General features: G+C 37.0%; 1 protein-coding gene across 1 annotated transcript in view; it reads right to left on the bottom strand.

Annotated features, from left to right (window-relative positions):
* EYS (eyes shut homolog) overlaps positions 1-25,061 on the bottom strand; it is a gene marked incomplete at both ends in the record, with an annotated part of 718,966 nt that overhangs the window by 37,289 nt on the left and 656,616 nt on the right. The window contains 4 exons of the mRNA XM_084285295.1: positions 2,357-2,501; positions 2,710-2,876; positions 8,523-8,705; positions 22,420-22,592. Of these exons, the coding sequence (XP_084141421.1) occupies positions 2,357-2,501; positions 2,710-2,876; positions 8,523-8,705; positions 22,420-22,592 (668 nt within the window). The remainder of the gene's footprint in view (positions 1-2,356; positions 2,502-2,709; positions 2,877-8,522; positions 8,706-22,419; positions 22,593-25,061) is intronic.

The raw sequence follows: 25,061 nt of genomic DNA, 5'->3' as shown, positions 1-25,061 counted from the left end.
TTGCTGCCTTGCTAGAGGAGCAATGGCCAAGTGGGGATCAATAAAAGTCCTGAGAAACTGATAGAGAAATGCTACTTTGCATGAGGCTAGAGGAAGTCATGGTCCTGATGTAGCATTTCCATTGTGAAGGAAGAAATAAACATTTCCTCTACTGACAAGTAGAAAAATGTTTGCACCCACTGCTTTGTAGTACAATTCTTTTGAGACCAATGAACACGGTGTAAAATAGGACTTACGAGTATAGTATCGAAAGAATTATGAGTATACTCCTTCTATATCGTTTAATAAAGACATTTATTTTCAGTTCCATCCTCTCCTATGGAAATTCAATAACAACTGCTAAAGACACATAACCTTGCATGAGCAAATGGTCTGAAACAGTAGCTGTACAGAGGAAAATCCTGAGTGATTGCAAGCTGTTACTGGGGGCAGTGGGTCTGCAGCAGCAAGGCTGACCTTCTCAGTGTTTCTTGATCCAATAGTGATTGCTTATAAAAGGAGAGGTACACTGTGCTATTAGAAGCAAAATGGTTTTAATAAATCATGTCTTTAAAAGCAGCCAACAGAAGCTTTCCAAAAGTCTGAGGGTTTTAATCAACTATATGCTAGACAAATTTATCTTGTTACTTCCAGAGTTTTTATGTGGACTCCCTACAGCTCCAGATTGGCTGAAGTACAGTGGTTACAAATTTTCCTTTATGTTAATGATATTGCAGTTCCCCCTCTGGAGGACTATGGAGATTTATTTCTGATCCTGAGGGCTGAGAGCTGAACCTGGGGAGACTTCTGAGTTAGAAGAACAAATGAGAAGCTGACTACATGAGAAAAGGTCATGGGAAACCAGTTGTAGGGAAATGTAGCTTCCTTCAATGTCAGTATGATCTGGAGAACAGACACAAGATGATACTGGGAACAAGAGCATGAAATTGATTACCAAATATAAGAAACTTAAAACTGTGAATGACAGGGACAATGAGAAAACTGTTTATGTGCTACATTAAAAAAAAAAAAAATACTGAGGTAGAGCCTTCTTTTTAAACAGTAAGAAAAATTGATCAATAGTAATGATAACTAAGAGTATCTGAGCTTTGAAATATTTTGCATTTTTGTCATCATTCTATGATTTGCATTGTCATAAGACCAAACCTTGAGATTATATATCTATTAAAAACAAAACAAAACAAAACAACAACAACAACAAAACACGAAAGAAGGGCATCTCCTAGAAACTTGGAAGCTCTCAGGATTCATTTGCATACATTGGCATCCAGAAATCATGAACTACCCTTGGAATAAAGGATCATATTGGAGAATTTACATTTAGAAAATTACTATACTGTTGGATTTATCCTTTGAAACTGGAATTAGGACATGAGTTAATAAATTCATAGATGTCAGCTAGGACAAAACCAGATGGATTTAAGTTTGTACTTTTATGCTTGTCTTCATGAACTCGAATTTGGGGATGTTGTAACAAGAAAAAGTAAGGTGATGGCTAGAAAAGAGGCAGTTAGGCAATCTTAGTGGCAATGGAGTGTACTGGTGTATGAAAGTGAATTTTTTTGCCATACTTGCCTTTCATAATGCACCCCTGATTCATAACTAGGAACTCAAACTTTGCTCTGCTATAATAAAATGTTTTACTTTCATGTGAAAGGTGTTTAAAATAAATTGAAGTTTATCTAACAAATACAGAGCACATTTTTTCTATAGAACTAAGGAATGCATATAAACAAGTGATGTGAGCAAATCCTTTGCTTCACTGCTGATCCAATTGGTAGAAGTTGAATTTAGATTTCTACAGAGCTTAAAATATGAAGGTTAGAGGTAGGAATTATCATCTGTTATATAAATAGCTGAAATATTCCTTACAGACATTATAGACACCTAACCTGTCCAAAGGAAAAAACATAATGCCAGAGAAAAAAAAATAAATTCAGATTTTATGATACCTTATCAGAAAGGAGCCTTTAGCATGAAAGCTATTACTCAAACCAGTACTTACAGTGACAATGGCTAGAACTAGTTGGGAGAAGAATCTAAACTACTTTGCCATAGTGAAACGAAACTGTTTTGGAATGATACAATAGAACAGGGGCAGATAAAAAGAAATGATAACATGTCAAACTTCTGTTCTTATGAGAAACAGAAAGTGTTAAAAATGTTTAGCAAAGCCTCTTCTTGCATTACGTTTTTTAGTCACCACAAGGTAATAATGAAAAAGCCACAGGAATTTCAGCCAAATATATTCTAGTTTGTTTCCTTTTACGACAGAGTTTTTAGATCCTTATTTCATAGACAACTGAAACAATCTGACACATGTTTTAACAGGAATTGAAAACAGTATAATCTTTACCTTGAAAGCTGTTCTTAAATCTGGATCCCTTTGGTAGGAGTTCTGGAGTATACTCATGATAGCCTCCTAAATAAAACTGACTGAAGACATTGAGTCCAACCAGTCTTCCAGGAGAAGTGACAGTTTTATTCTTCTGATCATCCACCTTTCAATAGAACATTTATATTTGTTACAACAAAGCATTCTACCTTACCTGGGAAAGCCTAAAGAGGAGAGCCCTCCAAACATAACAGGGAAATATAAAACAGTCATTTTAAAGATTTTCATATTGAATGGAGGGGTGTATGGGGGGACATACACTACAATCTAAAAGTCTATCCTTCTAAAATAAATATATATACATATATTTTTACCTTCAGCCAGCCTTTCTGGTGGTATCTGCCAAGATGGATGACGTGAATTTTGAGTGTCAGATCAAGTGGTTTACTAATGATTGTTGCTGTGCCAGAACCTAAATTGTAGCTATATACTACTCTGCCATCACGGAGGCCTAACACCAGAAAATCATCTCCATTCAGACCTGGAAAGACAAAATTAGAATAGCTACTTCTTCCAGGATTCAGTGAATACTGCAGCATAAAATATTTTTCAAATCCACGGAAAATACATCAGTTTAGGAAAATTTTAGCTAGAAAGGTTTTAAATTTTGAATCTGTTTTTAACATCCATTGTTCAGTTTATGTCACAAATTCCATTATTCTTGTGGATTTAAAAGAGAAACTTCAGAGATTTGTAAAATAATTATAGCTTTTTTTGAAGGAAGATCTATTTATTTATTTAGTTAGTTAGTTAGTTAGTTAGTTTCTGTAGGGTAGGCTAGTTACATCCACAAATCCTGTTGAGCCTGGTGGGTTTAGTAGTTGTTGCTGTTCTTCTGCCTGCAGTATTAATAGATTCTCAACCTCTTCCAAAGTCTAAGTCATACTTAAAAATACAAACAAAACAAATTGAAATTCCAAGTTACAGAGGCCATGGCTTAATTCTATCCCAATACACTTTCACGATAAATACTTTTCTTTTGAAACAGCAATAACCAACAGCCTCAAAACCTGAGGGTAACTGCTACTATGAGGTTAGGACAAGGTAATGGAAACCATAGGGTTATGAGCCTGGGGAAGCTCAAGCAGCTTCTAACAAGCTCGGCCAGCTGCCCATGACCCTGAAACATCCAAAAACTTTACTACAGCTACCCCTGGTTAGGGATTGCCAAACACTGGTGCTTAGCACTTAGCTGGTGCTTGGGAGAGACCTTTGTAAGAGCCAGGTGTAAAATACAGCTAATGGAGGCAGCAGTTTGTAGCAGTAGTTTGTGGTTTGTGTGGAAGGGTGCAAGGAAGAGGTCCACACATCGCTCAAAATTCCCCACTCTTTCTTCTTCTGTATCTGTTGTTAAATCCAGAGTATTTATTACTGAAGTTTCTCTGGTCAGAATATTCACATCTCAATTTTCTGAATTTTTCTTAGAACTTTCAATTTAGAACTAATTTCTTTGTAAATCTGCAGCACAGAAATTAATTTATTTACATTTAGGTCAATATATGCTATCACTAGCAGAAATTCTTCAAAGGAACAATATTTTAAAGGGACATAGTGAGCTTCACAGTTAAAGGTCCCCTCCTGAACTACCTCGTACAGTTTAACTCCAAAGCAGGGATCATTGCTGGCTGCAGCTATGGTGAAATCAAAGGGAGAACTGGGTGGTCCCTCAAGTCAGAAAATTCCAAGATGTGCACATTCCTGAAGAGATAAACCCGAAAGGTGACAGTAAACATCATTATCTACAAACGAGGCTTTTTTTTGTAGCACTGTACTTTTTACTGCGTTATGCGGAAAATTTGACAAAACCCATTCATTTATGGTCACAGACTGCAGCAGAGGTTGTGAATAGACATAGAGGAAATATGCTCTTTCTGTGTGTGCTTCTCTTTCAGTAGAGCAATGTCTGAAAAAACACTGGACTGCTGTGAGTGGAAGAGTGTCAATAATCAGATTTTAATATCTAATTATATTTACAAAGGTGACAGAACAAAAAAAAAGTCTGAAAGTTGTAAAGAAATTTACAGAGGAATATTGGGCATCACGATGGATGTGAAATTACTACATCATCTAAACATTCTAAGGTAAATATAATACTGTAATTACTTTGTATAACCTCAGGGGGAAAAAAAAAAAAGTCGAGTTTAAATTTAATAGTGTTATGTAATTGGAATTTCCTTTTTAGGATTCTTTTTAGAAACCCCTCTTAAACATGCAAGAGATAAGCTCTTAACTTCCACAAGGACATACGCTTATTTAACTATGAACAGAAATGTAGCAATATTATTACTTAGGGTAGGAAGAGATGTAAGAAGTCAGTAAAGTCTTAAAATCTATGACTAATCTAACATACATATTTTTTTTCCTGATATTGATAGCTTCTTTAGATTTATCTCTCTAAAATTATTTTGTTTTGGGTAAATTGTTAGTTTTTTTAAGGAGGTTTTACACTAATGGCACTGGTCAGAAATATCATGGACAAAACAAAAACCCAGTGAGGATGAAAGGTATCAAATCAACCATATTTCATGCTGAGGTAGGCTAGTCTCAGCTAACAGCCATGCTCCCATCCATCTGCTCACTCACTCTTCTCAGTGGGATGGGAGGTGGGAGGGTGACAAGAACAGGAGCAAGAAAGCTTCTGAGGCCACCAACACTTTGCCATGGACACCTCATGGACGTACAGAGTGACAACTTCTGGCTCAGCCTGTGGGAGCAGGAGATTTTTTTCTAGAATTGTAGCCCAAGCCAGGGGTCAGACACAGACCTGAGATGAAAAGCAGGGGACGTGTCCTCTATGACAGGGAGAAATCCAGAGGATGGTTAGTCTGACTGTTGTGAGAGGTTCAGCATTAAGTTAGGTGAGATATTAGAGCTAGGGTGACTTACCCCACTTTGTTTTTTTTTTTAACCCACTTTGTGGGGTAAGAGGGAGAAGATGTTAGGCACCTGTGTATCAGACATCATTTGATCATACTTCACAAGAGGTTAGACACAACATTAATTCAGTTCAAATATAATACGGGAATTAATGTGAGATGAAAACTGAGTTGGGGATAGTAATCCAGAAATATTAACAGAATAAAAGAACAAAGAAGCCGGTCAGAGTCTGGAAATGAAGAATGATCCCATCCTTGTTTTGTGTCTGTGTAGATGATCTAGGCAGGGTTGACAGGAGAGGGGAGTTAAGTGGGATTCTGCAAGAGAATGCTAAGAGAAATGGGATGAAATGGAGAAAAGGGAACACAGAATATTAAAAATGCTTCCTTACAGCAAGATTACAGGCTGCGAAAAATCTCATACTCCTCATAGTGAGAGCATTATTGTTTGATATTTGATAAAAATAACTTGTTGGAACAACAGCATCTCCTCCCAGTGAAGTAGGCAAATTTCACTTGGTAGAAAGTGCTGCTTTCTGGTAATGAGAATGGGAGTTACTTGATCTCCCCAGCCATTTGAACTAAGAAGAAAATTAATATAACTGCTATAGAGCAGTTCACCTGACACCTCATTGCTTCCCGGTCTTGCTGACAGCTGGTGAGCTGCTGCCCACCCCTGATCTGACACAGAGGTGCAGGAATGTATTGTTACTGGGTGGCAGTGTTCATGAAAAAAATAGATGCTGAATAACAAAAAGACAAGTTTCCACTTGACAACTACATAATAAGCCCAGAATGCTAGTATTCCGGTTAATAAAAATGACACCATGGAAGAGCCAATAATAATCCTTTTTGAACTCAGTTCAGCTAAATATGTCTGCAAGGATTGTACTTCACAATAACTTTGACACTACAGGGTACATCTTGCAGGCAGGCCTTTTGGAAAGAGACTTCAGTGCAAAGAAATTGATTCAGTTGTTTGGATCTGTATTATATGCAAGCAATTTATTTATGTATTTATTTATTGCATTCTGTTTTGATTAATGTAGCTCAAAAAGAAATTCAGGTTATTTTTCACCATTGATGCTGTTAATTTTATATTTGCAGTTTTTTCTATTCTGAGTAAAGGCAGTGGACAAATGGTTATAATTTGGTTATGTTTCCTACAATTTCTGTACTGACAGTTTGAAATTCTGTTCCCAAGGTTGCAGAAACATGTATAAATGCTGTGGTTTGTTTTTGTCATTGAAAGGAGTGTTCTTTTGTGTTTGTATTACAAGAGTTTTATTTATTATTACTATTAAAATTTAATAATGGGGACACTAGTTTCTGAAAACTGCTTTCTGAATGACTGGATGGAAATGTTTTGGCAATGATGACTCCATGTACCATCTCTAATTGGTTAGCTGAAAAAGACAAAATTTCCTCTATCTGCAACAATAAATAATTAGTAAGTGAAAGGAAAAGCTGCCAGGGAATAAACCAGGGAATGTTATGGAAGTAAATGTGGCACCAGTGGTAGACTTGGATGTAATCAAAATGTTGTTCAATATAATTCAGTTAGCAGCTCCACCCTAAATTTTCACTAAATTTTGGGGGAAAAAAAAAAAAAGGAGAAAAAAAAAAAAAAAGGAAAATAGAAAAGCCAGATTCACACAAAGAGGCAAAGCAAAGTTTTGTATTTAATAAACTCCCAGTGGTTTAATATTTGTATTAAGCTAATTTGGATAACCAACTCAATAAATTAAGTAAATCAGCTTGTGGTTGTTTGTCCATGTGCTGTGCCAAGGTATCATGGCACAGTGAAGTCCAGTTGATCAACAGAGCTGCACTAACTACATCTGACAGGATCTTCCCAAATGAAAAGTAACCAGCTTAATTACATCACAGATATGTAAACTGCCAAGCCAACCTGAGCTGATGTGTTAGTTTGCATTGCAATGGGCTAACTCCGCTGTCTGCCACAGAATGTACAGGAACTTCAGTTATTAAGAAACAACAGAAAACAAGACTAAAAAAAGCCCCAAATGAATTAACGCAGTAAATTGAGGACACCCCGTATCTTATTGCTGTGATATACTGGAGTAATTTTGTGCAATGTGTATGTAAATTAGGCAAAAAGGCACATCACCAAACCTCCCTTATAGGCTTCAACAATATGCATCAGCTCTAAATCCAAAACTTAATTCAAATTGCAGAAACAGCTATGGTAAAGATAAGTAATATGTTTCCAATGATCTATTAAGTAGTTTCTGCTCTGACTGCTGAATATCTGCATTAACAGTTTATTAATGTTTTTTCTAACTTTCATCAGTATTGCGGGTCCTGTTTAGACAGTGATGCTAAAATGAACAAAACACAAATAGTAATATTTTACCCCATTTCAGTGCTGAGGCTGTGTCAGCCTACTACAGTGGGCTGCTGTGCAGATATACGTAAAACGTTGTTAAAATCTTAGTCCATGCATTGTAAACAGATATATATAACCCACTTCTCAGCTGTGTTATTGAGACCAAGTTGAATACCTTGCTGTACAGATTCCAGCAGAACTTATAGCTACCTTGGGTTAACTTGCATTGAGGGATGTCAAGGTTAGGGTCTAGTATTTCACATAAAGAACACAGAGTCCAATTCTCACTGCCACAGGGCTGTATTTCAGTCCTGTGGACCATGGAAGTGCAGCCACTGTGATAACAGCAGCAATTCATGGCCGTTCCTCTGTCAGGTTGTTTGAGGACACAGGAAGAAAAAATGACAGGGTGGCTGTGACATGTCAGACAGATGAACTGATTTTCCAATAAAGTGAGAGTCCATGTTAGAAGATTTGAGGCAGCATGTTTCAAAAATGGCCACCAAATCAATGTAATCAATAATGTAATTGATAAATAAATGTAATCAACAATTAAATGTTTGTGACTGAAAAGAGAATCTTAATCTTTTAGTTTCTATTTATTTTGTTCAGAAATCTGCTACCTCGAGCATCAGATTAACTGTTTCCAGTAATTAAAGTTAAGTTACACTTCTTCTCTATGGAAGAAGAAAAAAAGAACAATAAAAAAACTACTACCACCACCACCAAAACCCTGATTGTTAACTGTGTTTACAAAGCTATAAAGTATTGAAGAGATTATTTTCTTCCTAATGAAATTATATCATGAAAAGAATCAAGAAAAAGCTGTGTATATTTTCTCCCTACTTGCTTGATGAATATTCTAAAGTCTGTAAGAATATGTAACAATAATAAAGCTTACCTTGGCCCTTTTGTCCAGTGAAAAATATCAGGTTATCTTGTAAAGCTGAGTGGTGATTTACCAACTGAAATTTCAAGCGGAATTCATAGTAGAAGGTGATATTTGGGATTGTAGAATAAGCTAGGAATGAAGTATAGCCAAAAGCATCTGTGCCACTGAAACTGGGCTGGCTAATACTAATAACTGTTTAAAAGAAACAGAAATTCAGTGTTAGGGCAAATTCTTTAACATACATATTTGCAATTTGTATTTAATAGTCTGTTCTAAAATTAAAACATAATAAATAATACCAATAAATTGATATGCTGTAATATTTTACATACATGCAGACATAGCTCAATTTTTCCTTTAATTTTACAGTCCTACTTTTACAACTAAATTACTGGCAACTACTGCCATCTCCTGGTCTCTACATAGTATTGTTATAAACTGAAATACACTGCAATATTTACTTAGAGCTCAGACAGACAAAAGAAAACACACAAAGAAATTCTCCTGTTAAAGAAATGCCATCCTACACACATCCCAGTGAAAATAAGTACAGGGATATACTGAATCAGTTAAGGAATAGTAATTCTTCACATGTGGAGAAGTAATAGAAATAATCATCATAATATGATGAGTTTACAGTGCTGTGAATAGGACCTATATGAATTATATTGTTTCACACTATTTCCTATACCCTTTGAAATTTTTGAATATCCACGAATTTGGAATATAAAACGTAACTTTACAGTACGGACAAGTTATTTAACATTATTATTATTATTAAGGATCAATTTAATAAAAACTTGTTGGGCATTGACCAAACAAAGCATGCAGCTTTATAAAATAGTTTGCCAGCTGCTGCTTCCTCAAAAGCAGTGAAAGTTACAATTTCATTAAAAAACCTACCAGTTTTGTGATGCAGAAGTTTATACTTTATATTATATGGTAAAAAATGGTAGAATTAAAAAAGCAGATAAAATGCAAATAAAATCAAGTCTGTACACATATATCTGTACTGGTAAACAGTTGGTAGAGTTCTGGTTCAAGCACCTACATGGCATCAGGGACTTCCTGCTGGAGCCAAATATCCAGGCTGCTGTAAATTGTTGCAGTCAGCGCCCAGAGCAAAGATAACATAATGCTCATATTGACAGTATGATTTAGTGAAAAACAGGATAGAAAGGCAGAATAGCTGAGCTTAATCCTGGAAGGCTGAGTGTGGGGCTAGATTTTAAAGATTTGAACACTAATACACAACTGATACGAGCACCAAATGTGGCTGGATCTAGCTTTACTAATGATGGCAGTAGGACGGATTGGGGGAGGAAGAAATGCATAGGAGCATCATGTATAAACCAGATTGGGAAATCCTGGTCAAGAATTATAATCTTCCCCAAGTAAATCTACGTTAGCCTAAATAGCTTTAAACATCTAGCCCAAAATACTTACAGTTTGGGAGAAACAGTCAAATGTAATTGTGCAAATTATATCACCACCTCTAGTTTGTGGAATCTACTTCTAAATTTGCAACCTGGGAAATTTGCCACATTGACACTGATTACTTTATTATCTGAACCTGACAAAAGGTGCAGATGTAGCCACAGAAAACCTTTCATGGCACAAAATTCAAGTCTGCAGAAAAACAGTGTGTACTGTCCCATTTATTAAGCACTACTTCACATTATGCCTTGTTCTGTGATTTCAAACAGGAGCCAGGAAATTTCCATATGAAATGGTTGTTTTGTCCTAATTACAACAAAACTGGCAACGATTTTGTTCTTCTCAACATAGTCTCATTGAACATAACCTCAGGTCTTAGATCTTTATGAGTCATGTGAATTTGAAGAAGAAACACAGCTCTCATATTTAAATCTGGTGTTGGCTGCAGTCCACTAGTATTTCCTCAGACTACCTCCACGTGGCTGAGGACAGATCAAGTTCTCCATTTTTTTTCTTCTCAGGAAGCTATGACAGATTGCTCCTTTAACATGAACTAACTTTCTTTCTTTCTTTCTTTCTTTCTTTCTTTCTTTCTTTCTTTCTTTCTTTCTTTCTTTCTTTCTTTCTTTCTTTCTTTCTTTTTCTTTCTTTCTTTCTTTCTTTCTTTCTTTCTTTCTTTCTTTCTTTCTTTCTTTCTTTCTTTCTTTCTTTCTTTCTTTCTTTCTTTCTTTCTTTCTTTCTTTCTTTCTTTCTTTCTTTCTTTCTCTTTTCTTCCTTCCTTCCTTCCTTCCTTCCTTCCTTCCTTCCTTGCTTCCTCCCTCCCTCCCTCCCTCCCTCCCTCCCTCCCTCCCTCCTTTCCTCCCTTCCTCCCTTTCTTTCAAACATCTTACTCACAACAAAGAACATATCATATCTCTTTGGTAATTTAAACAAGAATTACAACCCATGTGCCATCAAATGTCAAAACCTTGACAGACATTGTCAAATAGGTTTAAAATACTTCTTAGAAATATCAGTTCAAAGTTTAATGGATGCCTCAGTGATAGTCAAGTTAGAAACACCTCGATAGAAGTGACATGTTTTGAAAAACACTGTGCAAAGGGGGAAGACCACACCAAAGCAGATGTATCAGAGAATGTCAATGTGACACATTACTTAAGAATTCTTGAAGGCAGGACAGCTATTTCTGACAGGACCTTTAATGAATGGCTTACATCCATGACCTTTAACATGGATGTACCCTGAACAAACATTTATTCAGGGGAAGAAGATGGGAGCTCTTTCTTCAATCCAAAACACGATAAACATTCTGGTTCAGACCTTAACTACACTGCAATTTTACCTACACTTTGGGTACCCACTACTTGAGTATAAGAATTGAACTTTACTTTCATGTTCTTCATAAAGAGAAGGCTTACATGGCATCATAACTTATGCACTCTTACAAAAATAAATAAACAAATAATAAATCTGGTATGTAATAATTGTTTCTTTGTCACAATAAAAAATAAATCATTGGCATTTAATATTTGTTATACTTTTTTAATTTCACAGTATTACTTGCCTACTTCTATTTTATTTAATATTTATTTACAATAGGAAAGAGACATCTAGGTCCTAAGCCTCCCACCTGTTAGAAGCAATGTGCACAAGTACACCATGGGTGGCAGTGATCTGACCACTTGAGGGCATCTACGCTACAGATGTCCACGTAACAGCTGGCTACCCCAGGTTGTATGTTTTGTTGGTAGAAACATTAAGCACACTTAGGATGCAGTTTCTTTCATCTAAAAAACATCACTTAAGTAGGTCAGGTGAATAGCATTCTAAAATGCTAATTTGACCCCACCAAGCACATAAACAGCCTTGGGCAGTAAGTCAGAGAAGAGTATTATAGACCTCTAAAGTTAGGTGGGATGAAGACTACCTTCTCTGTATCCTGCAACTACCTCCCAGCCCGCATCTCCTTTGTTTTTGGTACCTATTATCGTAAAACTGAATGATGAATGATTGAGAAATTCTGAAGTAGTTCTCTGTGAAATAAGGAAACTTTTTTTTTTTTTCCCCCTCTGGTTTTAAAGAATTGGAACTGTAGGACACTCAGAAACTAAATTATGTGTTCAAAGTGACACACAATGGCTGAAGTGGACTGAAGAACTGAGTATAGATGTCTAAACACCAGGCTAGAGCACAGCCACTAAGCATTCTTTGCATATTGAGCTTTTCAGTTTCTTACCCTGGGTGTCTGAGCCCAGCACCTTTCAAAATCCCTGACAAGATATAATTTTCTTAATTTGCATCTTTTGGCTACATGAACATCTCCTCTCATCATCTTGTCAGTACTAGGTTAAAGGTTGGACTAGATGATCTCAGAGGTCTTTTCCAACCATAATGATTCTATGATAATTAAATCCCTTTATGGCCTTTTTGCCCAGTTCTGAGTGTAACCGTGCATTTTTCTGGGGCTGTGAAGTACTCTCAATAACATATCCAGCATGTAGGCGCTTAAGGCATCCCTGCTGTGCTAGAGCTTCTGGATACAATAACAGACACCACCAACCAATGGCTTTTAGGATAAACAATTTATCTCAGAATAGCAGCACAGAAACAAACAAAAATCTGTAGTACAAATACCCAGGTCAAAACGACAGTAAATCCAGTAATTCATTAATATTGGGCTAAGTGTAAAATTTGCATAACCCTGGTTATCAGAGAGGCCAACAGGCAGCAGGGCATGGCCTCTCCTCTGGATGAGGAAATCAGACACACTGACAAGTTTGGGGAATTTCAAATAACTTCCTGATTAGGCTACCCTCCTTTATTGTTGGGTAGTAGAAGGACTACCTGAACTTGTCAAACAGCCCTCACATCCCACCCTTGCTCCCCTCCGTGCCTGTTCTCTCCCCTGTGTGCACAGTACCTGAATGCTACCTGAAGTGGTGCACAACCATTGTATAGACCTATACTTACATCAGGCATGTAGTCACCAGACGAAGAAATACCACACAAGGAAACCATAGCATTATGCTCACAGGCATATTTTGTGAAAACCATTATAAGTTATTTTGTTTTAGTTCCTCACAGTTTTCTCCACAGTGTTGGAGCAGTTTCTGACACCTACTAAAAGTGAGCTGCAGTGTCTAATTAACTACCCTATCTTTAGCAGGCAGGTACACGCAGCAAGTGTTCATAAACAGTCCTCCCTATGGCGATCTCTGAAGGGTAAAAAGTATTTAGATATGTTAATTAATCCTGAGTCAAAAGCTTGCATTTCAGGCTAATCTAATAAATCTAACTTGTCAGAAGATACTTATCCATGTTTTATCTGTTTCTGGGTGGTTGCTTACAGTTTTATGCCACATTTTAAATCATGATTCTTCTCTGCACTAAGTGTTATTTATCAACAGGTCTTTATCCAATCACATCAAAACCTGAAAGGTTACGGTAAATACGTATTGGGGTAAAATGTTCAGTCTTTGAGATATCTTTCATACAATGACCTTCGTTAGTCTAAATTTAAAACAGACTACTTTGCCATACTCTTACATATTTTTAACTTAAAAATGCAACAAACAAAAAACCCACAACTATATGAAAAACACAGTAGATGGTAAATTCACATCAAGTAATGTAACTCCACCTTTTCCTTTTATTCTCTATCTTTTTTATTATAAATGTATGGAGCCAAGGTAGAAAATTGTGTAATCTTGAAGCCCTCTTTTCCTTGAGAAATAGTCCTTCAAAATGTTATTTTCAAAAGACTTATTGCTGAAGGAAGAGCAGAGGGCACAGCTGTCTCCATTGGGCTCCATTGTTATTTTCCTTTTCCTGCCTAGCCACCATCCAAGCCAGATTCCCACACTTTTGCTTTTGCAGTATACAGTATGAAGTTATAAAGCACAGAGTTGTGTCCCAAAGGCTATTCTTATGAGCCATGCAAAGCCACACTCCAAATTAACTGTGCCTAAAACACAAACGGCTCTGACAGAGAACTTGAAGCCTTTTATCAACTTTTTTTGTCCTTGATCCCATCCTATGTCTCTCTGTCAGTCTTATGCCATTTATCACTGTCCTATTCTGCATTCCCAGTACCAAACAGGTAATAAGGTATGATATGTCCCATTGACTCTCAAACAAATAATGACAAATTATCCCATTATATAAATATATAAATACGGTTGGCTACCTACTTCCCTAGGACTGTACATCACATCAGAGGTGAATACAAAAGTGGGAGGTGAAAAAAGCAAGTATAGTTTGAAAAAAATCTTAACAAAGAGGAGAGAATAAAGTGACAAGGAAGAAAGAGAAAAATGGTTTCATTATCTTTGAATTTTCTGTTATGAGTTAAAATAAATGTTCCTTTCAGCATTCACTGCCAATACATCTTCGACCACAGCTTTACAATTCATTGTAAAAAACAAGACAGATGAATGGGATAAAAAAGAGGCGAAGACTTCAGACTGTAGAATTACAATCAGAGAAGCCAATTCTTTACATTATAATTGACAATCTCTGAACAGTTATCAGCTGAGTGCCTGGCTCCAGGATGAGCAGCCATATACATTTGGGGATGAGTATTAATCAATTCTCCTAAAAAACAACTCACATACTTGAGAAGACAATATTGAAATGGGAATAACTGGTAAACATATTTTGCAGCCTTCTAAGATGTATAAAAGTCTTCAGAAATGTGTCCTTTGTTGTCATGAAATTCTGCAGCCATCATTCCTTTTGCTGGTTTGCAGTACAGCTTTTAGTAAACAAAATCTTGCTCCTGAGCATAGAAATATGAATGAACAGAGAGAAAAATATTCCCTTTGCTGAGTTTACAAAAACATTTTAAGTGCTGCTGGTCTGTTCATGCTCTTACTCATCATGTTTCTAAGGAGGCAGCAAAAAGGACAGGTGTTTAATTGACAAGCTATGCTCCTAATGAAAGTGGCTGGCTTAACAAAGCAAAGCAAATTACAAATCAATTTCTATAAATCAATATATATTCACAATGGCCGATTTTAAATACAAATTTGCATGCAGACCTCTGGCACAGGGAAGGTACCTCTGTGCAGGTACCTCTGAGGTAGGAACCTCTTTCTGTGCATGGCATTACATTACAAGGTATCAAATCAGGGATTGCTGGCTGACAGGTGAAGGGAAGACAAACTTTCTGCTACAACTCCCCCGTCCTTTGTGCCTGGAAAGAAGTAGAGGGTTAGGGAGGACAGGGAGGTACTCAGGGACCAACAGTGGAAATGAGAGAGAAGGCTTGTTGTACAAACAGGTAACAGATACAGCAAAACTTGTGAAGGAGAGGTGAGATGAGCAAAGTAAGCTGATATTTATTCTATGTAAAAAACGGTTTTCTTTAACAATCAACCCACTTTCCTTACCAGAAGCTCTGTGAAATGCAAGGAGGTAAAGGTAAGGGTGGCCTGAGCTGCAGGGAGGAGCTGTGCCAACTGGAAGTTCAAGGGTGTATTAGATGACCCACGATGTCTGGAAGACTATTGTATGAGGAGTTAGTGATCCACATAACGGCAAATTCAGGTGTGTGCTCCCCTCCAAGAAAAATATCTCAAGCATTCATTTTATCTGTTTTGTGGGATCAGTGGTATAGTTATGTGGTATTGTTATGGAGCCCATGGGCCCTATTAGCTTAGCTTATTTCTGTAACTCTATGGAGTAGTAATTTTTTCACTTCTAAGTGGAAGCTGAGATTTGATACAAAACTGATTTCACTGCTCAAGGATGAAACTGAAAAACTGGTAACAGAGCAGTGACATCAAGTGTGTGCGTGTGACTGTGTGCATGTGTGTTTTGTACAATTTTTATGACATACCTTACTTTGGAGGGAAGGAAAGAGGGAAATTAAGGCCCAGATAATGATCCAGAAAATAAATTCACTTGAACAGGAGAAAAGAAATCCTGATCAGCATTCCCCAAAGTCTCTTACCACTGACCAAGAGCCTTGTGAGGCATTTTTTTTTATCTGAGGAAATTCCCCTTGAGCATCCATCGTCACTGAACTGCACAATTTAGTCTGCAGATGTAAAAAGCTCTGAAGGTGACATTGTGTGACAAACATAGCTGCAGAGAACACTTCACTTGCAGGCTGATTTTCACTCCACAGAGTTTGGAGCAAGTGGCTATTCCCACTTCAGCACTTCGAAATGAATTTTATACATGAGGGAATACATCCTACAGAAAACACAGGCCAGACCCTCTGGACTGGCAAACATTACCATAAATGTTGCTCAGAAATGTGTTGCAATGAACATACTTACAGAGTGCTGTGAATACATGCTGGGCACAGCCCTTTTCAGTGTGTGTTCATCAAACACAATGTCACAGTTAGGATTCTATTTGATCTTGTCACAGTTATACCTTCACAAAGCAAAACTAAAATAAACTCCGCAGTTTGGTCTAAAAGACTGCAGTTTACACAATTACTCATCTTCGCAATGCGCACTCCATTGAAATGCTTCTCTTTCTTTTAAACTAATCTCTGAGTATACAAAGTGCTTGCCCTTGACTCCTGAAGCATAAAATGCTTCCTATTATGACCAACAGCTTTTCAGAAGGGTCTAATTTGTTGTGTAATATATAATTAACCACATCAAGGGTTGAGAACTCCAGGTGTTCATTTCCATTCCTGGTGAATGAACCATTTGTATTTCATGTTTTTCCATGAGCATTTATGAGGCTATCACAACTCAGCAGTAGAGTGACACCTGGATATTTCCTCTTTATGGTTTCTGATTTTTTTTTATATTTGAATTTCTTACTTTATTTCAAACATATGGAGCTCATATTTTACAGACCATATCAGGTTCCTGTATGAGCCAGGGAATGACCCCAGATTGTACATGACTGCAGGTGTTGGAAAAGGAAAAGGAAAAGAGATGAAAGAGAAAGAGAAAGAGAAAGAGAAAGAGAAAGAGAAAGAGAAAGAGAAAGAGAAAGAGAAAGAGAAAGAGAAAGAGAAAGAGAAAGAGAAAGAGAAAGAGAAAGAGAAAGAGAAAGAGAAAGAGAAAGAGAAAGAGAAAGAGAAAGAGAAAGAGAAGAAAGAGAAGGAAAGGCTGGCGACTGAGATCGTAGCAACTGAAGTTTTTTTTTTTTTTTGATGTACAAGAATGGTGAACTCTCTTTAGTTTTACAAGTATTTTTAATAGTTTAGGCTAACTGAAAATACTTGACTTGCATTTCATATTAACCTTAGTAATTTGGCCACATTTATATTTAAATTTTTATAATTAGAATTCTCTTATATTTTAAAAGAGTTGAAGTATGGACATGTTTGAGCTCAGGCTTTCTCCTTGAGTGGAGGAAGGATTGCAATTTTTCATTTAGATCAGATCTTATGAAATGATAAATCTCTCCAGGTGACAGCCCATTCTAGTTCTAACCTAATCCTCATTTGTTTCCATAATGACTTGTTGATATATCTTCCTGACCAACTTTTGAAAGTAAAAAAAAATAAATATATAGGAGGTATTTTAAAAATAGTTTCACAGAAAAAAAATGTTCTTAGCGCTGTTGGAGAATGTGTGTTCATTGGTCCAAAATAGTAAGATTTGCAAGCACTTTCATTCACCAGTGTGATCCTAAACACCAGAGTAGGAAGATACAGACACTTTCATTTACAATCTGCAAGAAACACAGTGTAAGCCAGTTTTTACTAAATTAAATGTAAAAGGAAATTTATCAGACCAGGACTTGAATTTTGGCTGCTTTTATACAAATCTACTAGCAATAACTGGTTTTGGTTTAAATGCTCTAGATCCCTTCATGTACAGCTTAAAAAAACTAAGTTACTTCAGAGACTGAGTCAAGCTGCTCATGCAGACATCGTCTCTGTTCCAAATTATTGTATATTGGTGATGTAAATTGCTAAATATTTTCCATTTTTTATTCCAGTGACTACAATCCTCTTTCAGGCATCATTTTTTTTCATGAGGGCTTTTAACACCAGAAATCAATAGTCTTAGGTTATGTCATAAAAGCTTGCCCGTGACCCCAGAAAGCAGCACAGAGGCACCAGCTGGTGGTGGAACTCAATTAACACTCCACCCCAGATACCCGTGGCCCATCACAAGAGCCATCAGCCCACCACAGGCTCATCTCCACAAGCCCAGAGATGCACAGAGCCCAAAGGCAGGTGGAAAACCATATCAGGCTCCAGAGGAAGGGGCACCCTGTCTGGACTGTCCCAGGAGAGCCTGAGCCCCAGTGTCTAATCATGGCACCAACCATGATGCTGGAGTGGCTTTTGGACTGAGGGGGATTGCTGCCTGGGGGCATGGGACACATTGTGGGATCCAGGTGCATCTCCCCCAAAAGAGAGACCACAGGAAAGTCCCAGCCAGCTCTTGGGGGGGGGGGGGGGGGGGGTTGTATACCCAGGTGCCAGCAACTGGGGAGACTGGGATCCATGGGCAGCTACCGGGCAGACTGAGGGTGTGAGCCCAGCTGTTGAGAGGATCCATTTTGTACCATCTCTTTATTTATTCTCACTGATGAGATCCATTTTGTACCATCTCTTTATTTATTCTCACTACCAGACCTCCATTGTGCTTAGCCAGAGTGGGGAGCAAGATGGGACCTTTGGTGTTCTCTTTGTGTGAGTGCTCTAAGTGTCCATCTGTGGTTTGTGTGGCTGGACAGGTATATATGTCCATGTGGGGTGTATATGTGTGCTCTTTGTGCGTATGCAGCTGGGAACGTGCGGTGCGTTGGTACAGGTTGGACCTGGGTCATGGAGCTGCAGCAGCCTCACCTCTACCAGGCTGCTGGATCCAGCCCAGTTCCCCTAACAAACAGCAGTGAAGTGCTTCTAAAACTGGTGATAGAGAGTAGAGCTGGGTACCTTTATATTAAGAAGCTTGAAAGGAGCCTAGTGATTTTATGTAATCGCAATTTAGTGTTCATGTCTTCCCATATTATCGTCCTCCCACCCACTGACCCATTACACCTTATCTACGTGTCTTCATGAGAGAGATTTCAATATGTAATGGTCAACGTGCAGTCAGAGTAACGTGGTCATCTAGTGATAAAAGCAAGGAAAGATGTGTAGTGACAGATAATGCATCTTACTATTTTTATATTTGGAAAAATGGACATGCTTTTAGAAAGCTTTTCTTGATTTCTGAACTAGTATAATGTAACTGAGATAAACACAGAGCAATTGTTCCCAGCCTGGTTAGATTGCAGTATGCTTCATCTCCTTCAGAGACCGAAAAGTGCTTGTTAGCCCCAGGAGCTTGTCTATCTTCTCCATATTATATAGGTTAGTCTAATAAAAGTTACCCTCCATCTTTAAGTTTTTGCCTTGTTTGTCATTTGTATAATGCCATATAGTTTTCTCACTTTTAGAATGCTGCGCGTTCCACATTAAATAATGTATTTTTAACACATGCCAGTTTTTCTCTCCCCCCCCCCAATGGTGACAACACTTTTATTATCATATTCTCTTACATATCTGTAAAGTTTCATGTTGTTCTTAGTGTGACTTAATTTAACTGGTAGCACTTGAAACTCTGACACAGGCAAGACCTGTAGCAGTGGGCTCATTTGTGGCTCTGTCAACATCTTGAGTTCCTTTTACTTTGTCTTTTGTAAATAATATCTAGTGACAAATAAACATACTAGGGTTTAAACATGATAGGTTCATCAACATTGATGAAGACCATCAATTATTTGATAAATAGCTAGGAGAAACAGCTTTTCTTCAGTTTCAGACACAAAGTAGCATGAATTTGGTGACTAATCTCAATAGTAGAGACAATGTTATTTCTGTGTCTTGAACAGGAGAAAAATAAATATGCATGCATCTAGACTTTAAATTTTATGGACCATTTCTTTCTAATAAATTTATTATCTGGGCCACTCATTTTGTTAGAGTAAACAATTAAAGTTGGCTTCTGTTTCTAATGCAATTTATATTGTTCCACAATTGTAATTAGGCAATCTATCATTATCTTCAAATGCCACACCAAATGTATAGCTTTGGTTTTGCTAGCACTATTCCTAAGGCTGTACCCAGCATTCACTGCATTGTGTTTCTCACCTCTTTGTTCAGTTTTAGTTTATGTGACCAAAAGACCTTTTGCAGCTCATTTTAACTTTCAGAGCAACTTAACAAGATTTGTATCTGTGCTTACTTTATTTCTGTTCCTTCTAAACTCTTAAGACAGAGCTTGGTGGAATAATTTTTCATGTTTCAATAATTTTTTGTTGCAGACTTATTCACCCTAAAAGATTTATACTCTGACCTACTAAGTTATTTTTTTCTCCCCCATTTTTCTTTCTTATAGTGATGCTCCAGAAAAAGTTTTCCCTTTTCACATAATAAAATTTCATCCTTTCTGTGCTTTCATATGCTTTAGGTTTGTAGTCTAACCAAACTCATGAATTTGTGTATTTTCAGTTTACACTAGAGACAGCTGACTACAAAGAGTTGTGGAAGAACCTAGTAAATTGAGGCAGATGACAGAAACAGTCCTAGCCTGACACATAGAATGGTGTGCTCTGAACTTGCTGTCAGCAAAGGAAGAAGAGTTTTAGGAGTTTTAATAGGTGGTTTTGTGAAAACCTCAGCATACTTATAAAAAGAAATAGAGTACAAGAAATGATTAAGAAAAAGACATAGTCCTTTTGACAGAAAAATATCAAACACTGTGGCATTATCACACCTTGAATATTGAGGTCACCTCTGGACCCTCATCTTAAAAAGGATGCAGTAGAACTGAAAAGGAACAGAGTAGGCAGTCTGGATACAGCCTGGCTGGTGTACCAAGACTAAGGAAACAGTCTGGATTCTTTAGAAATCATTTTGTGAGGCTTATAATGAGGATGCCTAAAATCAGGAAAGGCATGCATAAAGTTAACAGGGAACATTCACAAAACAGGGAACAAGTTTAAAAGATCTGTTCTGACACAAATCTTGACACATTAAGGTCATTGGATGCATTGCAATGTGTCATTGCAATTGACACATGCAAGCAAATACATGGCAGTACTTTTGCACATGCTACACATGTACATCTGGAGTCATTTGTTGCAAGATGTTGTATATCAAATTTATACGGGCTCAAAGACCAATTAGAGAAGTGTGTAGAAAAGAAATCTATCAAGGGCTAAGTGATACCCATACACTAACCCCAGCACATGAAGTCCCAATACTCCAGACAGAAAAATACCAATACGTTTTATACACTTATCTACACACTTACTATTGGCTATCAAGTGTCAGGGTGAAATTAAATGATGGATAAAACCTAAAAGTTCTACTGAAAAGTATGGAAATTTCTTCTAATTGACATTTTAAATAAGAGGTAAACATTTGTGATATGATGAAAAAGACAATGCAATCCTTTGATCTGACCTGAACATTACCTCATATTAATTTTGAAAAGCATTTCAAATGCACTTCTGAATCAGCTCAGAATCAGGAATTATTTTCTATATGCAGATCTGTCAATCATTACTTGTCATTACATTTTTAATTTGTTCTTTCTGACCTGAGAAATTCATCACATTGTAACACCTGGTAGTATCTTTATAACCCAGACAGTACTGTTTATATAATCTTTTTATATACAACATGTACAAAGTCATGCTTCCCTAAGTACAGCAAAATTAAACTACAGGAGGAAATGTTTTGTCCAAAGAAGTTCTCAGTCAAATATTTTTCTCAGGTTTTCCTAAGGCAAATTACTAAAACATCAGCCACTACCCCGTATTTCCTGGCTTGTCTACTCAGTTATGGGCCCCTCAGTACCAGAAGGACAATGAGGCCCTGGAGCATGTCCAGAGAAGGGCTTTGAAGCTGGTGAAGGGCCTAGAACACAACTCCAGGCTGAGATACTGAGGGAACTGGGGTTGTTTAGTCTGGGGAAGAGAAGGCTCAGGGGAAACCAATTTGCTCTCTACAGTTACCTGAAAGGAAAGTGTGGGGAGCTGGGGTTTGGCCTCTTTTTGCAGATAACTAGCAACAGGGCTAGAGGGAATGGCCTCAAATTGTGCCAGGGGAAATTTAGGTTGGAAATTAGGAGACATTTCTTCTCAGAAAGAGCAGTCAGGCATTGGAATGGTTTGCCTAGGGAAGTGGTGGAGTCGCCATCCCTGGGGGTATTCAAGGAAAGGTTGGACCTGGTGCTTAGGGACATGGTTTAGCGGGTGATATCGGTAGGGGTATAGTTGGGCCAGATGATCTTGGAGGTATTTTCCAACGTTTTCTATCATTTTGTGATTTTTCTGTCTCCCTTCCTGTTTTATGAAACAACATGCAGAGCAGGTGCTCAGCTCAGGCATTCTTTGCTTGGGACTGGGCATTGGGTAGGAAACAATGAAAGTGGGGAAGTGGTCACTTACAGTGTTTTGTCTTCAAAGTATTTAACTTGTTTCTTACCACAACTTCTGTGAATGATAAAAACATTGTTGTAAGAAAGATGAAGCATACAGTTCTTACCATCACTGCAGAGGATGCCAGATCTTCCATATGGACAAAGGCAAACAGCATCTCGCCCGGACTTTGGAAAACATGTAGCTCCGTTTCCACATGGATTTTTATCACAAGTCACGAACTGGCAGAGCTTTCCAGAGTAGGGTTTAGGGCATTCACAAAACCAATTTTCTGCATCACTGGAAAATTTAAATTAAAAACAAAACAAAAAATGTAAACATATTTGAGAAAGGATGGGTTTTATTCTCACAGAAAATCAGTGACATTTGACTTATGAGTGTAATATATTTCTTTGTATTTGTCCTCCTGTTTTTTTTTTCTTGTGTACCTGGCATTGGAGATGTCAGAATGTTTTCTGCGTGACTTGAGTTGACAGGTTCTTTTTTGTTTTATATTTTAATTTAGTTTTCCTTTCATGGTAAAACACATGACTTTTTCTGATGAGTCTCGTTAGTTATTTGTGCTGCTGCTTTCATAACATGGTCAAAATAACAGCTAAAGAAAAATATCTCTTCTATCATGTCTCAGAAAAAAAGGAAAGAAGGAAAAACAAGATATTCAAAGGTACTAGTTTACTTTGCAAACCATTTGTACATTCAGGTATTACCTACAGGTCTTGATAACACAGTAAAGGAAAACTGAAATATGAATACTTACAGTGGTGATTATATTGAAAGTGAACCAGAATAAACAGGAAATATCTCTGCTTTCATGTATCTTATGTTCTCAACTATGAAAAAAATATTAGAATAGACAAGGGAAAAAATAAGTGCCAATAAGTCTCAAGGGGTAAGAATGTGCATATTCTGTTTTTATGAAGTATCTTTTTAGTATGCAAGGACAGCACAGTGGCAGATACAGTCTGGAAATAAAAATCAAATAGGAATACATGGAGTGTAAGGCATTCCTGTCTACCACTTGGTATAAATATCATTTCATTAAAGGCTTTATTTGATTTTCCCCTTGTTTTATGTCTGAAATCAGATGACAGCTAGATAGGTCAGTTTATGTGATTACTACACATCTTCAGTATTGAACAGAAACATGTCTTATACTTGATAAGGTCACATGTGCCCACGGGTATGAATGCAGAAGACATGATGTGAGCTATGTCAAACCACAGCCATTTTATTTTTCCTGATAATAGCATAATCATTAGGAATTTCAGTGGTGATATACGAAACAAATGTGATTTTTAAAAATGTGTCCGCTGCTTACAGTATCCATGCAATCAGGTTAGAGAAAATAATCTGGCTCTGAGAGAACTGCTGCATTTTTTTTTTTTAAAGGAAATAAGGGAGCCTTGTGACAGCCTGTGCATAGCAGTTGATTAGTATATTTCTAAACTGACCACCCGCAGTTCTGGGGAGCGAGAATCTCAGCTGGAAAGTCTACCAGAATGAATCTCATGAATAATGCCTCCAGACACCTTTGCAAAAGAAAATTGCTATCAGCTGCAATAATAAATTTCTGTGTGTAGCCTATTCTATTTATAGATCTGCTGCAGACACTGGGACAGGAATGTAAATGAGGTACTGGGATGCCTTCACTTGTGCAGCATCAAAAAGCCTGCTTTCAGCTGTTTCAATATCATCATTACATAGTTTAGCTAATTGAAAAAGCAACAATAAACTGAATTATTCCTGGAAATCTACAATTGACACTGATGATCTTCTCTAAAATCAGTTATCAAATGTGTGTGTTTGTTTGTAGAGGAGAAGAAAGATCATCACTGCTGACTGCCAAAATACAGAGACTTTAGTCTTCACCTTTAAAAAAAAAGAAATGTAATATATTGTTTTATTGAACTATGTATATCAATATTTTTCATTTCTTCTGTAGTCTTATTTTTAGTGCTGTACAGACGATTAAAAATAACAAGACTCACCAAAAATGGTGAGGAATGTATTTATTATTATAAAAATGAGAAATGTCCTAACATTTTACTGTTTTTAAAACAATACTGTTTTACCATTTACATCAACAGTAAATATAATAACAAAATATAATAACCCTAATGACAAAGAAGGGTGATTCCCAATGAGGCAAAGAAAACAGTTTTTAAAAAGTTCTCCAAAATAATAGCTTGATATTTTCAAGCTTTGTGTTTATTTTGTTTATTCAGTGTTAATCACACTGAATAAATATTACAGCCAATTCACAAGAATTAGTGTACTGAAATACAAAATCCCAAATGACTTATTATTCTCTCTCGAAGCAGTCTGTTTCTGTACTTGGTTTCAAAAAGGACAAGGTCCCTTATATTCTGCTGAATTAATTTCAGCTGGAAAGAGCACAAAAATGCTTCAATGACTAGGAAGTTCGCTTCTCCCAGGTGGTTTTCACAATTTCATGGTATCCTGCCATTCTTTATAAATGCATGAAGAGAATGAAAAGGGGCAGCAAATCTGAATACTAGTATCTTTTGCTTATACCATACACCTATAATGGCTCCTAGAAAAAGTCATTGGATAAATGTGGGCTGAATGTATAAATATTGCCCAATAGAAACACTGTGGAAAATACCAGAATTTTGAGGCTGCAAAATTGGAAAGAAATTTAGAATGTTTTGCAGAAATGTTTCATGTCTACATTTGTGTTTCTGTTCAGATCCAGAAAGTGATTTTGAAGCTAATCTCTTTGTTGTC

Source organism: Netta rufina, assembly GCF_964035555.1.
Source record: "Netta rufina genome assembly, chromosome: 3".
NCBI classification, from domain to species: Eukaryota; Metazoa; Chordata; class Aves; order Anseriformes; family Anatidae; genus Netta; species Netta rufina.
This window is presented reverse-complemented; position numbering and strand designations above follow the sequence as displayed.